Raw genomic sequence first — 16,105 nt, 5'->3', positions numbered from 1 at the left:
GTTGTTTTGTAGGATTTTTTTTTACAAATAATTATCAAACTAGTCATATTTACGTTTTTAGATTCTTATACAGCTAATTTTTACTAAATATTTGATAAATAACCGTAATTATTTTACGTACCACCATGCAGATGATTTACGGTTTCCAAATTTACCCTTCTAATATCGGAAGTAACCTTCAATATTATTTTATGACTATTTACCAAATATTTACTCAAATTTGACTATTATATTATGATTTTATATCTATTGGAGCCATTTTTTATTTACTTTTATAAAGATTTTTTTTTTTTAAAAGTCGAGAATTTCAAGTGATTTACTCATTTGATGCAAAAATTAAAAAAGTGGTTTACTCTTACACGAGTTCTCTCACAAAAAATTGACTTTTGAGCATGAATATTTAACCGGATATCGGTTTGAAATTTTAGAAAAATCAGATAATTAATCGAATATTTTTATTAAATAATAATAATAATTATTATTATATGGATTAAGCCACTTAAAACGTGAAAATTGCAATTTAGCCAACGTTTCAGCTAAATTTTAAACATAGGCACAATTGATGATGTGGCTTTGATTAGCATTTAACAATTTACATGTTTGTCATTTGTTTAAAAGTCGGCTGAATATCTCACCTATTTATTTTGATTTATTTTGGTTTATTTATTACACACATAAATAAACATTAACGAAAATTTATTGACGATTCACAAGTTACTTATTTTATTCAATATTTAATTTGTTTCTTATATTATATTCATTAATGATTTTCCTTTTAAATATTCAAATTTGAATCCAAGCGTGTACTAAGCCTGATGATGTTGTTGACTTTCTTATTAGTAGAACTCAAACGTTGCCTACTGTTTTATTTTCACTCATTTAAACCACACAAGGGTATATTCGATATTTCATGGTCGTAAATTTCAGTAAATAGCTAGATTACAAAATTTACCAAACGTGGGCTAGATCTTAAATAACACGTTTCAAAAAGGCTACGTTGTTAGCTTGCCCTAATAATAATAATAATAATAGTAATAATAATAACAAACCCTAATAATAATGATCACGCTAGGATTGTATGATTCATTTTTACTTGAATTTTGATCGTTGTAATAATCTTATGATCGGGTATGGATTTAAAAACTAATTTCAAATTGATTATAGAATTTAAAAACTTAATAACCAATTTCTTTAAACCGATTTTAAATTTGGATTCGGATTTTAAAGAATTGGTGAACCGAATTGTGAAAATTAAATATTAAAACTGGATATTGGATTTAAGAAACTGCTTAATCGAAAATTTGGATAATCAAATTTTGGTTTTGGACTAAACTGGACCCGTTATTAGACCAAATTTTTTAAAATCGAAAATTCATACACGTATATGAAAAATGATCAAAACCGAATCGAACAGATCCAATTTTAACCCTAGTTATGTAAGATTATTCTTAACAAATGAATTGTCCATTATGAAAATAGGCAATTAAACGTCTGACATTGCTAAATACTCAACGTTTCGTAAATTTTAGATAAATAGCCATAAAGATGACGTAGCCCTATAAAAAAAATTTATGCTTTCCAGGTTTTTCCCTCTTTTTTATTTCTTAATTTTCATTTAAATTGTGATTATTAATTTAGCAGCTTATGTAAAGCAATTATATATAGCAAGCACTTATTTTTACATTATTTCGTAGATTCCTGATAACATATCAATGCCCAAAATTTACGCAACAATTATTTTATGATTTTGTGTTCTTTAAAGTCGTAGTTCACATTTATATGTATTAACAGATATTTACAAAACATTTACAACTATTGACACATATTAACAGATATTAACACATTTATTCAACGCTTTTATTTGAATATTTTTTTATAGTTATTTATTTAAATTTGAATTGTGTTATGTTTTAAATTTAGAAATTAATTATTTAGTTGACTTAATTGTGTTAAGAGTCATCATTTCCAAAAATATAGCAAATAATTATTTTCTGTATAATTACGTGAATTGCTAAATCGTATTAGTGCCCAAAATATACGTAGGAGTTACTTTTATTATTTTTGCTCATATAATCGTAGTTCAAATTTATATATATATATATATATATATATATATATATATATATATATATATGAACAGATATTTACAAAACATTTAAAATTATTTACACATATTAACAATTATTTTCAAATAATAAATTTAGAATATTGAAATAAGGGTCCATTAGGTATATAGCCAACTTAAATGTTTACTTTTGCAAAATAGCCAACGTTTCGTAAATCTTAGGTAAATAGCCACTGCATTTTATTTATGCTTATTTACAAGCATATGTTTACAAAAATACCCATAAATACCAAAAAAAAAAAATTAACTTAGTTATGGGTATTTTGTAAAAACACACATATAAATAAAAATAAGTGGCTATTTACCTAAGATTTACGAAACGTTGGCTATTTCGCTAAATCCAAACGTTTAAATTGACTATTTTGCTAATTTTTTGTTCAAATAAAGGCTCTGATGGCGGCGTTCACGATCGACGAGATTTTTCTTATGAGGGAGTTTTTTAAGAACGTTACTGAAGCTCCAACGATGGCGTTGGAGAATGAGGAAGATTCGTCGGAGTCAGCTAAGAAGAAGAGGAAGAAGGCGGTGGATGAGGTGAGGTGGATATTCTGGCAGACGCTACCGCTTATACATAAATGCCGGTGTTTGGATTTCTAGATAATAAAAAACAAAAATCTTAATTTTCCAAATCACAAAAAATAATCCAAGAAATACTCGAAACCTTTTTAAAATCCGAGAAACAAAAGCATCAACAACAAAAATCAGTTGTAAATAGCATCATCGTTATATATATACACATCTAATTATTTATTTGCACCAGTTGTAGATCGGTTTCAAAATTATTAACACATCAATTCCAAGTTTAATCGGTTATAAACACTTATCCATTTGTTCCTAAACAGATTTACACGAAATCCCCAAAATTTATAGTTTTACTTTTATCATAATTTCGGTTTTTAGGGTTAAAAAATTGAATCGGTACTTTGAACTATAGATAAAAAAAAATGTTTATTACCTATTAACTAGGATAAAGATCGATTAACAAAAATATAGGTTCGATTAACAAATAAATAAAAAATACCAAATAACCTCAACTCAGATTTTATCGATATTCAAATGTTTTTTTTTATTTAGTGAAAAACAGAGAAAATACCAAAAACTAAATTATTGTTTACTTGTGACTTTCTTTATTGTGAAATTTGTTGTAACTAGCCAAGTTTGTCATTCTTATTGGGGGAATAGCTCAAATTTCATTTTATTAAGCAAATAGCCTATATTTTCGGCTCAGACCATAATGCCCTTGGCGAATTCGCGAATTGGTTAATTTAATTAACATACTGGAGTGAGTTAGGTTAATTAATTAACTTATTGATTGAATATTAGTTTAGGTTCTGATTTTTTTGTGAGTAAATTTACTAAATGATTGAATTCGGAATTAGGTTAATTAATTGAATGCTTTGAATATCAATTGACTTAAGTTATGATTTTTGTAAATTTTTTGTGAATTTCAAATCATTCACGAACCAGTTAATTAATTAACCTAACACACTCCAGTAGGTTAATTCAATTAACCGATTCTCGAATTTACAAAGTGTCTCTCCTCAATCCCTTCCATCGCCGCCGATTTCCTCTCCGCCGCCGATTTCTCTGAATTCAGAATTAGGTTAATTGATTGAATGTTTTGAATATCAATTGACTTAAGTTATGATTTTTGTAAAAATTTTTGTGAATTTCAAATCATTCACGAATCAGTTAATTAATTAATCTAACTCACTCCAGTAGGTTAATTAAATTAACCGATTTGCGAATTTACAAAGTGCATCTCCTCAATCCCATCCATCGCCGCCGATTTCCTCTCCGCCGCCGATTCCTCTCCCCCCGGCGATTTTCGAGTCAATCTGAGCCGTCGTCGCCGTCGAGATCCGTACATTCCCTGCGCTGGAGCTCATATGGGAGGAGATCGTTGATGACTGATCGTGCGAGCAATGCCGTGGCAGCGATCGACGCCGCTGTGGTGAGGACCGACTTCACCGTCTCGAGCCTACTGGTTTCCGGCGAGGATGACGCCATCGGAGCTGGACAGGGTTTCGGAGCTGGTTTAGGTTTGGGAAATTTTGGATAACTGATTGAAGTTTTGCTCTTATATACAAGGGTAATTTAGGTAGTGAAATATTAATTGGGTTATTCACCTAATTTATTCAAACTTTGGCTATTCTCCTAATATTAGTGGGTTGATTGGGCTAGTATGCTTACTCTCCCTTCTTTATCGGTGAGTGTAGTAGTTCGTCGTTCCTAAGATTGTTCTCGGCGGCGTGCATTTTTTTCTCCGATTGTCTTCTTGTTTTTTTTTTTTTTAAATAAACGGATTTCCATTTAGAAATGGGTAAAATACCCAAAAATACAGGAGAATAACATCTTAGTACAAGGAACACAACAGACCTAAGTCGAAGTGAATCTAACACTAGGTTCATAAAATCGCGCAACTTTGTGCATACTTCCAACAAGAGGAAGAACAACGAGCACAAGAGAAATAGAGCACACACTCAACGAGCACAAGAGAAATCGAGCACACATGGCTCTTTCAAAATATCCATAATGGATGATGGAGAAATCCAATCAACCTTGATCAGATGACCTAGAAGAAGATGATTCTTCTGTCTGCATAGAAAAAACTCTAACAGGAAATCCATAACGGGAAATGGGACAACGGCTAATCCGCCTCCATAATAAACCAAATCAAGCAAATCACAATAATAAATTAAAAGTTTCACACACAAACTAAAACTAAAACTAAAAAGAAAAACTAAAATCGGAACCAGAGTCCGGCACACGAGAGCCAACACCGATACGATGGGAGGATGATGCCCACGAGGAGCCACGTCACGCTGTTGTTGCCGACAAACCACGTTGCACCACTGTCGCCGAGGAGCCGAGCCCCTCCGCTGTCGTCGAGGCACGGAGACACGCTGCCTTCGCCGTGGGACGAGCCGCACCACCGTCGATGGGGAGCGGAGTCACTTCTCCACCGAGGCTCCGAGGTGCGCCACCGACGCAAAGAAGACGAGCCGCACCGCTGTCGCCGAGGACCCGAGCCCCTCCGCTGTCGTCGAGGCACGGAGACGCGCTGCTTTCGCCGTGGGACGAGCCGCACCACCGTCGATGGGGAGCGGAGCCACTTCTCCACCGAGGCTCCGAGGTGCGCCACCGACGCAAAGAAGACGAGCCGCACCGCTGTCGCCGAGGGGACGAGCCTCCGTCGCCGAGGACCCGAGCCCCTTCGCTGTCGTCGAGGCACGGAGACGCGCTGCTTTCGCCGTGGGACGAGCCGCACCACCGTCGATGGGGAGCGGAGCCACTTCTCCACCGAGGTTCCGAGGTGCGCCACAGACGCAAAGAAGACGAGCCGCACCGCTGTCGCTGAGGGGACGAGCCTCCGTCGCCGAGGACCCGAGCCCCTCCGCTTTCGTCGAGGCACGGAGACGCGCTGCTTTCGCCGTGGGACGAGCCGCACCACCGTCGATGGGGAGCGGAGCCACTTCTCCACCGAGGCTTCGAGGTGCGCCACCGACGCAAAGAAGACGAGCCGCACCGCTGTCGCCGAGGGGACGAGCCTCCGTCACCGAGGACCCGAGCCGCCATGCCTCTGCCTCCGAGGAACCGCGCTGCAACACACCGCCTCCAACACCATTCTCTTCAATCGACTCCCTTTGCCGGTCTCTATCCGTCGTACCTCCTCCCCCGAAGCCGACACCCAATCGGTGACCGAAGTCTCCGTCGGATCTGGCCTCAGGGGAGAGATTTAGATCTAGATCTGGAAAACTTTTTTGGTAGATCTAGATCTGGTTTTTGGGTTCTTCAAGCAGAGAGAGAGAGAGAGGGCGCTCAGCAGTTTGTTATTTTTTTCTTTTAAATGTGAGGTTTTGCGTGTGGAATTGATTTGGTCAATTAATGTCTTCGATTTGTGCAATCTAGATTGATTTAATTGGTTATTTATTTTTTAACCTAAAATTAAACCAAATCAGTTTTGGACGAGAATGATATATATGAGTATTCTTGTAAAATTGTGTCTGTAAATAAAAGACAGTGACTATTTATCTAATATTTACCAAACGTTGACTATTTAGTAATGTCAAACGTTTAAATTTGCTATTTTTTTAAATTATTTGATAAATGAATCTGTAAAAAAAAATTATTAAGAGCCTAAAACAGTGAAAGAAAATTTAAAAATATCAGTAAACACGACACAATTAAATGCTTATGACTTAAAAAAAAATTATTTTCACAATAAAACACAAAAAAAAAAACGCAATTTCCACACTTCTTTTCTGAGGTTTAGTGTAGTAGCGGGCCTGAAAAGCAGGGCCGACCTTGGGCTAAGGCGGGTTAGGCCCAGGCCTAAGGCCCAAATTTTTTTTTATGTATTTAATGTTATTAATTTTTTTTCAGTGTTCTTTTTTTTTCTGATTTTTTCTATAAAAGGAATTAGCCATAACTTATGTCGACTTTGTTTTTTCTGCACGACTTTATGTCATCAACATGTTAGCACCTTTATTTAATGATTATATATTTTTTGTTTTATGTTTAATTTTTTATTGTTATCGAAAGACCAAAAAAATGTTTATTCCACTAGGGTCCGGATGAGTTCGGGCCGGCCCTGCTGAAAAGGCCCAATAGCTACAAAATCACAGGCTCAACCGTTCCCTTGAAACGAACTCGGAAGAGTCAGCGTGAAGAACCTGTAGAGCTCGCTGTGATTCTTCATCTTCTTCGCTGCCAAGAAATCCCCATTTTCGCTGACGCAGCAGAATCGAAGCTCAATAATCAGACTCTAACTCCGTTATGAACTTCCAACTTTAGTTAAAAGCTCGACTGAATTTTGAAAATGATGTCTCCACGGCAAACGCCTGAAGATCGAAGATCTTCTAACCAATTCAGGTATTAACAGAAGAAAACAAAAATCATATCCAAACTCATTTATTTATTTTCAACCTTTAATTTGTTCGGAATTCATTTGATATCTTTTCTGTAAAATGCATTATGGTTTAAGGTTGTGCTTGGTTCCCTAGAAACGCAGTGGAAATCAGTTGTAATGTTATTTCCACGTTTTCATTTCGGAGAACTTCCTAAAGCAGTTTGAATTGCTCTAATCAAATTAAGATCGTAATGTATTGGATCAACTACTTTGTATGGCGATATAGAAGTTTGCTTACTCAAAGAGTTAGTTCGGCTTCGTATTTCAGACACTGTTTTTCTTTTCTTTTTTTAGGTGATTTATTGTCTAGAAATATTCCAATTTTTTCGATTTTATTTAAGTTGCCTGAAGTTAAAATCCATGCTTGTTAATGATAACCTATTGAATACAACTAATAAGGAGTCAATTAAGTTTCTTTGTCATCGATAATTATACTGAAAGCTAGGGTATAAATATCATGAGCTGAGGTTTTTATGTGGATTGGCCTTATCTATGATAATGTAGGCACACACCGTTGCAGATCATCCATTTCTTTGGTAACTTCATGCGAATATGGTCGATATACTCTCTCTTCGAATACTTGACTCAGACAAACGCATCGGTCGTTCTTTTTCTTTGGACTTGTCTTGCCATTGCGTCCATACTATTCCTTGTTTTGCAAAAGCCTTGGAAGGGAAGGTCACTCTCAAATGCGCAGGTTTCGTAATCTACTTAACTGTACTTAAAAAAATGAATGATAAAAAGTATTTCAATTTTTATGCTTAATTCTTGTACTCTGATTGTTCTTCAGGTAGTTCCGTCTGTAATCAATGGTGGGATAACGGCCTTGTACTTTATTTTGTGGGGGAAAGGACTTAAATCATGCGGGCCTCTCAGGTTAGCTTTAACTTTAAGTTTGAGTGTTTCTATGACCTGTTACTTACTATTTTTTAGCATGCTTACACACATATACATCTAGCAATTTAATTACAGTAGTGCTGAATCACAAGTCAGGGTTAGCATAACCTTACTAGTACTCTACAGTATCACCTGTTGGTATTTCTATGAACTTTAAAATAAATAAAAAATTGCGTGTAGTTTCATTTTTTTCAGCTCCATCTGAAGAATTTCCCAACTAGCCCTCAAATTTATTCCGTAACTTTCACCAGAGGGAAAATATAGAGTGATAATAATTTTTCCCATTCTTTCCTGGTTTTCTCCTTTTCTGTGACTCGATTTAGTAAGTTATTTATTATTTTTGTTTTTGTACTACAAAGAGCTATACTGGCAGAGTATTCCGGTGCTGTCCTGGGAGTTTTATCGGCGGTATTATATGGGAGGAAGGGCCACATTTGGAAAAAGGTAGCTTCCACGATTATGCTTGGTTCTCCCGCAGATTTAAATTCGTTAGACTACTTGCTTCAGATCATCTGAAAACCTTAGTCTTGAGTGTATATACTGTTTGTCTTTCTTAATTGATGTCAGTTTTTATCTGTTTTTCTTTTGTTGTTTGCTATCTTCATTTTGCAGTTCAGTGATCATAGTAAAATTTTCCATAATGTACCAGATCGCTTAGAATGAACCCACAAGACCGTAATAGTTTTTCAACTCTTATACACTGAAGAATTTAGAAGATGAATAGAAGCATTAGATCTACATGTTGAAGGGCTTGTTATAATAAGATATTTCTTCAATTCACTCTGTTCATTTGGTTACTTTTACAAGGTTGGTGGGCTTGTTGCAATGATGGCAGCTTTCTACTTCTTATCTCAAGGGTGGGCAATGGCAAAATACTCTCCGTTTTATATCCTCTCTAACATTTTAAGTATTGTTCATTTTGAGGGTTTACATATTTTTTTCATTCATTGCTTTCCCTTCCACCCTCAATATATAGCTTATATAAGAAAAAAATTTATACTATAATTGTTAACTTAACTTCGATCTACCATTTAAAGATAATCCTGATCCCGAGTTTGAGACAGAAGAAGTATTGAATTTCTCAGAAATGATTATTCCAATCTGTGCTGGGATTTTGTCTGCTCTAAGAAGGGTGATTTCACGTCGTGTCTCACTCAAGGTATTGATTGATATACACAGGTATCTCGAGATTTCGTTGATACCTTACAGATATACGTGTGACCTAACCTACGATGGGGGTCAATATTTTCATATTAGGATGAACTAAATTTAATTTCATTTGTTTACTTCTGATACCGTTATCGATTTCAGAATCAATTTAAAAGAAGACTTAATGCAGTCACCATTGTTTCTGCAACTTGTTTTCTGTTTCCCGTCGCTGTGTGGGACCTAATCTTTGTAAGTTAAAAGGAACTAAACATAGTTCTTTGTCAATTTGTCATATTCTCATTTCTGTGGAATCATCGTTGTTTGGTTCTGCATTTCACTGTCCTGGCTTTCTGATTTGCAACGCTATCTATTGGACTTGGAACACCCAGGGGTCATCGTCAAGTATCTCTGAAGCACTACCATTCTCTGCTTGGCCGTTTTTTAGCACCATCCTTTTTGGGATCATATTGATATTCTATGTTGATAGCATTGCGGAGGAAAGGTATTTCAAACAGCTTGTAATTAGCTAATGTTTTTGTTAGAGTTGAATTTTCTTTCGTTTGATGGTTCTCGTGCCTTTTGTAGATTACACGTGGTTTTTTCTTCCCCGAGACACCTATCGGTAGCAGCAGGGTGCATAATTGTTATGGAGATCATTTACAAAATGGACTTCGCTCTCGCAGGATTTATATTTTGCTGTTTAATTTTGGGTTTCGGTATGTTCAAGAACATTTTACCATCATCATTGCTAAGTTTCTATTATTTGCACATAAGCGTTCTCATTTAGTATCAAGAATTTTCTGACATCTTATCATCGTTCTGGAACTATATATATAGGGATCTATGAAGCAACATCTTTGGACCGGGGTAGAAAAGATTCTTCTCAAATTCCTGATTTCTCTGACAGCATGTTGGAAGATCAAATTCAGAAAACTCCGCTTCCAACTTGAAGTATGTTTACTCTATGATCCAGGGTATCATTTATTTATATACAACAACAGGCTCTTGTTTTTTTTTGGCCCTCTAATATGAGTACTCACAAAGCTCATTTAATTTTAGAAATATGATAAGATAGTAAAAAAATTCACAGATTATTACGATTTGTCTGAGGTATCTAAATGATGCAAGAACACAAATTATATGAGGACCAAGCTTGTAGACGTGCTTGGGAGCGATACGTGAAAGTATAGACGGTTGTTTGATTTCAGAGTGGTTTGTTGAAATTGTAGGAGCTTAGATATTGAAACTACCCTATCAAGTATAGGCGACTATATTCTAATTGATTTTTAGTTTTTCATTCTTTTGATCATGAAATATCTATGTATATAAATAATTTTTTTTTCCTCGACAGTTATTCATCGCACAAATAGTTGTGGACATACAGATTAACTCATGTTTCAAGACAGTGTTTGGCGGGAAATAGTGCTGTTGTACATTTCGGAAATCACGGGCTGCTTGTTATTCCAAGGCAGAGATATCACCTTCTTAAGAGGAATACACTTTTTTTTTCTTTTGGAAAATGAAGATTGATTTACTTGTACTAACATGTAGTGATTTTTTTTTTTTTTTGAGGGAAAAAATGTAGTGAAATTTTACGAGTGGATACTGAAACGGATAGCGTTCAAGAACTGATCTCTGTTCATAAGATTGACCGATGAAATGTATTGTCAAATATTTCTTATAGTAGTTGCCAGTTTTTCTCAACCCAAATAAAGTCGTTAATTGACTCGAGTATTCTGTATTTAAAACCCAAATTTCCATGCAAATGAATCGCTCACCGACCACATTCTAATGGAATTTCTCGTTTTAAGGTTTAAAATTTTACTACAATAGTCGTAGGTTTACTAGCGCACCAATAAAAATAATTCGATGCTTTGTCAAAAAATCTAAACAAATTTTTATGTTCTTTTCTAAGAAGTATTTTTGTCAAAATGAAAAGATGTATATAATTTTTTAACGGGGTAATTAGTAGTGTCTAGTGTGTATGAAAAAAAAAAAAAAAAAAAGTCAAAGTCTTTCATGCTTTGCTGTATAAGAACAACGTGGAACATGGAGTGGAAGATTCGTTAAATTAATCAACGATCTTTACATGTAGTTTACGTCAGCCAATGGTAATATAACACGTGCTGTTATTGGCACACATGAGGATTCAGGTCAAATGAAAACCGACAGACATGACCGTTTAACCGCGAGACCCAAAACTCACTCCACTAAGTAATTTTAGCTTTAACCATGGCGATCCCTCTCTCTCGCGAACTTTCCTCTTCTTTTCTTCGTCTAAACTCGCCATTGTCGTCACCGAGAAGCGGAAACAACAACGCTTTTCTGCGCAAACACAGCAACTCTAGCTTCAGCGAAGCCAACAGCTTTAAAGACGACTTGAAGCTGGTTCGAGAACAGAAGCTTTTGAAGGATCTGAGCACTTGGGGTATTGGAGGGCCTTGTAAATACTTCACCCAGGTTTTTGACCAATCTCAGCTCGTCTCTGCTATCAGGTTTGTTATTATGGCTCTTTTATTTACTATTATTAATATTTATTTTGCTTTCTTTCTGTGAAATGAAATTGGGTTTCACTTACATTTGGAAAAACTGACTGGTGTGAAATGAGATCAACATTCAATCCAAAGCTTCATGAAAATGGGTTTGTTTCAGAAAGCCTTTTTTTTTTTTTTTAATGTCTAAGTCGCTTCCTGAGGATTTATTTAATTTATAGTCCTTTTATTCCTGTGATATTGATAGTTTAATTTTGAGGCACTTGATTTGTAAATCTTTGAAAATTCATTATCTTAGCTCCGATGGGAACAACTTTATTCCAAGGGCAAGAGCAAGAGTACCAAACTGGGAGTGAAATATCACAGAATTACATTGAAATTTCTCAAAGTTGAAGTACATTTGGTTAATCATTGATGAATTTGTTTATAATGCTTTTGTAGATACTGCAAAGAGCATTCGCTGCGGTTCATGATAATCGGGAAAGGCTCGAATTGTCTGTTTGACGATTTGGGTTTCGATGGCTGCGTAATTCTGAACCGGATCGAGTTTGTGGAGAATATCGAAGCGGGTGTGTATAAAGTCGGAAGCGGATTCAGGTTCAATAGCTTAGGAGTGCGATGCTCAAAGGAAGGATTTACGGGGCTCGAATTCGCCGGAGGAATTCCCGGGACTGTTGGTGGAGCCGTGTTCATGAACGCCGGTGCAAATCGCCAGGTAATGCTTTACTACCATTAAAATTTATATATATAGTTTATTACATGATACTAAGCTATAACTTGATTTGCCCAACAATCTTGAAATCAGCTTACAAAACAATAGAAGTACCTTGAGAATTTTGCCAATGTCAAATTCATTAGCCATGTTTGGGTAATCAATTTCAATCCATCAAATAATATTTAGATATGAAGTTGGACTAGTATTTTAATTAATAGAGAAAATCCACTCCTTTTTAATTGGACAAGTATTCTAACTACTTTTTTTTTATTTGGTTTTTTTTTTTTTTTTTTTTTTTTTTTAGAAAGCTTTCAATTCGATTTTATTAGTTAGGATGCTTTTGATTGTTTGTGCGTGTGTGTGTGAGGTCCAACTATTGGAATTACAAACTTGGATTCTCTTTTATAATTTCTACCGATTTAAGTTTTGAATTATGTACGTGTAACTTATTCCCTTCCATAATTTCAGGAAACTTCTGAGGTCATTGAAAGTGTCGAATTCGTGACCACAGATGGAAAGTTGCAAAGACTCAAAAGACCCGATCTCAATTTCAGATACCGACACTCTCCGTTCCAATCCATGCCAGACTTGGCAGCCATTGTTGCCGTCACATTTAGGCTGAAGAGCTCGGGAAATTCAAAGTCGAGGTTGCAAGAATACCTAGAGAGGTATGCAATTAGAAAATCCACCAGAGTTATATTCAGACACTAAAATCTTAGCAGTGAGTCGGTTTTGTTTCTGAACAGAAGAAGAGCTTCTCAGCCGACTAACGAAAAGAGCGCGGGGTCGGTTTTTAGGAACCCGTCGGATTCGGGAGTCGCGGCCGGAGAGTTGATCGAAAACGCCGGATTGAAGGGTTTCAGAGTCGGTGGAGCGATGATATCAAAAGTCCACGCCAATTTCTTCGTAAATTGCGGGGGAGCGAGCTCTCGGGACATGCGAGACCTCATTGCTACTGCGAAGGAGAGGGTCGACGCGAAATTCGGCGTAGAATTGAAAGAAGAGGTCTTGTATATCAGTCACAGTTAAGAACTGTAAATTCCTTCGTGAAGAAATAATAAAGTCACGCGAATTCGGAATTAATGAATGGAGTCCAAGTGTGACATGAAATAAAAATAATCCGTTTGAACGATTTTACATAGCCATCTTTCGTTTCCTGGTTCAACATGGGCTATCACTCTATGTGTTCGAAACTTCCGGCGCCGGTTCTGGTGAGTGCTTTGGTAACGAAGTGAGAAAGAACTCCGATTGGGCAAAAGAGGAGGCAGAGAGATACCGAGTGCCTCGTCTCTATTTGGTTCTCTTGTCCGTCGTGAAAAACCTGCCTGAGCAAGTCACAAATAACATGTCACAACAAATCGTATTCGAGTTCATCAACAATTTCTTGAAAATTGGTAAAGAAGCAATCATTTTCGAAAATTAATTTTCTTTTTAAGCTTTTGTTTTGATTACCTATCAGCTGATTAACACATCTAAAAAATTCAAGTTGAAGGAGGAAATTGCCAAGAAAATAGAAAAATGAGCTAAAGCTAATGGCCTTTTGCTAGGTAAGATTTGAACAAGATACGTAACGTTGGAATATTTTTACCTTGCAGCAAATAGATCGATGACCAGCAAGTGAATCCACGCAGAAGCGAGTGTCATCTCACTCGAGAACATCTTGGCTATGCTTTGAAGCTGTAACAGGAAAAAAAGAGGAAATCGTTTGATGCGAAAGAGTTTATTAATTGCTCTTTTTTTCGGGTGTAAAAAAAGCACACACCTCAGGCAACAAGTATTTGCTGGCGAAAATCATTTTAATTGTTTCGGGTGTCCAAGACAGGTACAGAAGATAGGCGTAGAGAACACCAAGCACCGCATATGGAAGACTGCTTTGCATAGACTTCCTAGTCTGCAATTAATGAAACAAAATCCGAAGTCCCATCTTCGTAAATACATACATGATTGGATAACGTTATTTAACGTTTGCAAAAAAAAAAAAAAAAAAATAGCAACTCAGACTTCTGTTTACCGAGGATTCAAATCTCTCTGTGATATGGTCGACTCAAACATATTCAAGCAATCAAAAGGAGTGAAAATCTAGACAGATTAGATATTTGTCGTTGGTTAAAAAGCCTAGCTATAAATATGCTTACCAGTTCAGATTTCGGAGCTATGACCATGAGAGCATAAAATGGGAGAACAGCTACGGTTCCCAAGCCAAAAACACTATTAGCTATTTGAGTGTTTGCAATCCCTGAAAATGAAAAAAAGACAATATAAATTAATCGTTCTTGGCGTTTCGCTTAGATACGCACAGCTCTAAACCCTTTTAGCATGCATTTGGGACCAGAGATTTGGCCAGGATGACAAGATACTAATGTGTTTTAAAGTTTAAACCAACGATTATAAAGCATCAAAGAAAGTGGAAGAAAAGATCACATGAAGCGGAAACTTTGGAGCTCGTTCGATGCTTAACGAGTCGCTCAAGTTTTGGTGTAACTATAACTCTTGATCCTCCCATAAAACTCCAGCTTCCATGTGAGTTAGTTTTCTGTGTCAAAACTTGCTGGCCGAAAATCTCGGCACCACTACTTCGATGCGAAAGAATGAGTCTTTGATCTGTTCTTCCATGATTCCATGGTCTTATACGCTTCCCAAAAATGTCAAACTATGGGACACAACATTACAGATGAGAGAATAAGGAGCTTATCAAATAGTTTGAGCGCACAAAATTCAAATGTTTGACTTCAGAGATTTTTCGTTTTTTTTTTTCTTTTCTGAGAAAAGGTTTCACCTTCACTTTTTTATTTGAATCAACACTAGTTGAACATAAATTAAGATTGTAAGTTAGAAAAATTTCAGTTTAATCAGTTCCACAAGTAGAAATCTCCCTCGATCACCAACCTGAACTATAGTAATAAATTAGTTTTTTTTTTCCTGTAAATTTTTCAGAGTAAGATTCACAGCAGTAAATTATATTGTCAACCTCATAATGCTGTTTGTTTCTCAACTTTATATTGCAAATTATAAATGTCAAAACGCAAGGTCCTACAAACGTTGCCAAATATGCCTTTTTTTCCCCCAATTAAACGGACAAATAAATGAGAAACATAACTGAAAAATACCGAAACGAAAAAGGTGTTGGAGAAACAAGAAAGCGTACCTTGGGAGAGATGAGGGAATGGGAAGAGCAAGATGAGAATGCCATATTTGTTTTGTTTTTAGTTGGAGTAGGCAAAACGAAGAAACCCACTATTAATAATAATCATAATAATAATAATAATAATAATAATAATAGTAACACTCTCGAACTCAAAGGTATTTGCTTCATTCGGCGATTAAATAAAGTCCGTCCCTTGAAACCAAACAGTTTCGCCACTCAGAGTGAAACCTCGCTGCCACACAATGTCATTGACACGCGTACATGGAGAGAGAGAGAGAGAGAGAGAGATAAAGGGTAATTGGATGATAAGAAGAAGCCCACTCAAGAGAGAGAGAGAGAGAGTGAGAGAGAAAAGACAACTGGTCAGCCAAAAACAGGTAGATAAAAAGAGACATATTATATGAACCATCTTCTCTGCGCCACTATTAGAGGAATATAATATTTGTTTGTTGAGAAATTGTCTCATTTGTCACTATTTTTATAATATTTTTTCACTTTCCACCAAAATATTAATTTGGTCTAAAATACCACCGAGATGTCAACATTGTTGATATAATAATGTTGACATCTCACAGTGAAAAGAAAAAATAAACGTCAACATTATTGATATAGATGTAAATGTTACGAAATTATTGACAAATTGGTAATTTCTCTTGTTTGTTTCTTTCCG

At 35.8% G+C, this 16,105-nt stretch overlaps 3 protein-coding genes across 3 annotated transcripts; 2 read left to right on the top strand and 1 right to left on the bottom strand.

Annotated features, from left to right (window-relative positions):
- Window positions 1-6,775: 6,775 nt before the first annotated feature.
- On the top strand, window positions 6,776-10,806 carry LOC149406640 (zinc transporter). Its single transcript, XM_089607914.1, has 11 exons — window positions 6,776-7,000; window positions 7,542-7,734; window positions 7,828-7,913; window positions 8,294-8,378; window positions 8,742-8,820; window positions 8,963-9,093; window positions 9,246-9,332; window positions 9,473-9,585; window positions 9,669-9,799; window positions 9,921-10,034; window positions 10,435-10,806. Exons 1-10 carry the CDS (start codon window positions 6,948-6,950, stop codon window positions 10,031-10,033), a joined length of 1,071 nt encoding a protein of 356 aa, XP_089464040.1. The 5' UTR covers window positions 6,776-6,947; the 3' UTR covers window position 10,034; window positions 10,435-10,806.
- A 420-nt stretch (window positions 10,807-11,226) lies between these two features.
- On the top strand, window positions 11,227-13,319 carry LOC149406639 (uncharacterized). The gene is made up of 4 exons (XM_089607925.1): window positions 11,227-11,578; window positions 12,017-12,290; window positions 12,759-12,958; window positions 13,037-13,319. The coding sequence occupies exons 1-4, from the start codon at window positions 11,316-11,318 to the stop codon at window positions 13,317-13,319; spliced, it is 1,020 nt and encodes a 339-aa protein (XP_089464051.1). The 5' UTR covers window positions 11,227-11,315.
- A 24-nt stretch (window positions 13,320-13,343) lies between these two features.
- ABA4 (abscisic acid (aba)-deficient 4) lies at window positions 13,344-15,722 on the bottom strand. Its single transcript, XM_089607938.1, has 6 exons — window positions 15,436-15,722; window positions 14,712-14,940; window positions 14,426-14,526; window positions 14,053-14,181; window positions 13,879-13,967; window positions 13,344-13,615 (listed from the first exon to the last, which is right to left on the bottom strand). The coding sequence occupies exons 1-6, from the start codon at window positions 15,478-15,480 to the stop codon at window positions 13,465-13,467; spliced, it is 744 nt and encodes a 247-aa protein (XP_089464064.1). The 5' UTR covers window positions 15,481-15,722; the 3' UTR covers window positions 13,344-13,464.
- Between the last annotated feature and the right edge of the window lie 383 nt (window positions 15,723-16,105).

This window comes from Urtica dioica, chromosome 1 (genome assembly GCF_054948205.1).
Source record: "Urtica dioica subsp. dioica isolate 48M chromosome 1, U.dioica_male_clone48M_v1_H2, whole genome shotgun sequence".
In the NCBI taxonomy this organism is placed as follows: domain Eukaryota; kingdom Viridiplantae; phylum Streptophyta; class Magnoliopsida; order Rosales; family Urticaceae; genus Urtica; species Urtica dioica.
This window is presented reverse-complemented; position numbering and strand designations above follow the sequence as displayed.

Bases quoted from the DNA above. Each gene is read 5' to 3' on its own strand.
- LOC149406640 (XM_089607914.1), top strand. From the start codon at position 6,948: ATGATGTCTCCACGGCAAACGCCTGAAGATCGAAGATCTTCTAACCAA. The intron at 8,379-8,741 runs GTAGCTTCCACG...TACTTTTACAAG, and splicing joins AGGGCCACATTTGGAAAAAG to GTTGGTGGGCTTGTTGCAAT. The intron at 9,094-9,245 runs GTATTGATTGAT...TATCGATTTCAG, and splicing joins CACGTCGTGTCTCACTCAAG to AATCAATTTAAAAGAAGACT.
- LOC149406639 (XM_089607925.1), top strand. From the start codon at position 11,316: ATGGCGATCCCTCTCTCTCGCGAACTTTCCTCTTCTTTTCTTCGTCTA. The intron at 11,579-12,016 runs GTTTGTTATTAT...ATGCTTTTGTAG, and splicing joins CAGCTCGTCTCTGCTATCAG to ATACTGCAAAGAGCATTCGC. The intron at 12,291-12,758 runs GTAATGCTTTAC...CCATAATTTCAG, and splicing joins ACGCCGGTGCAAATCGCCAG to GAAACTTCTGAGGTCATTGA.
- ABA4 (XM_089607938.1), bottom strand. From the start codon at position 15,480: ATGGCATTCTCATCTTGCTCTTCCCATTCCCTCATCTCTCCCAAG. The intron at 14,941-15,435 runs GTACGCTTTCTT...TGTGTCCCATAG, and splicing joins ATTCCCTCATCTCTCCCAAG to TTTGACATTTTTGGGAAGCG. The intron at 14,527-14,711 runs GTGATCTTTTCT...TTTCATTTTCAG, and splicing joins CTCCAAAGTTTCCGCTTCAT to GGATTGCAAACACTCAAATA.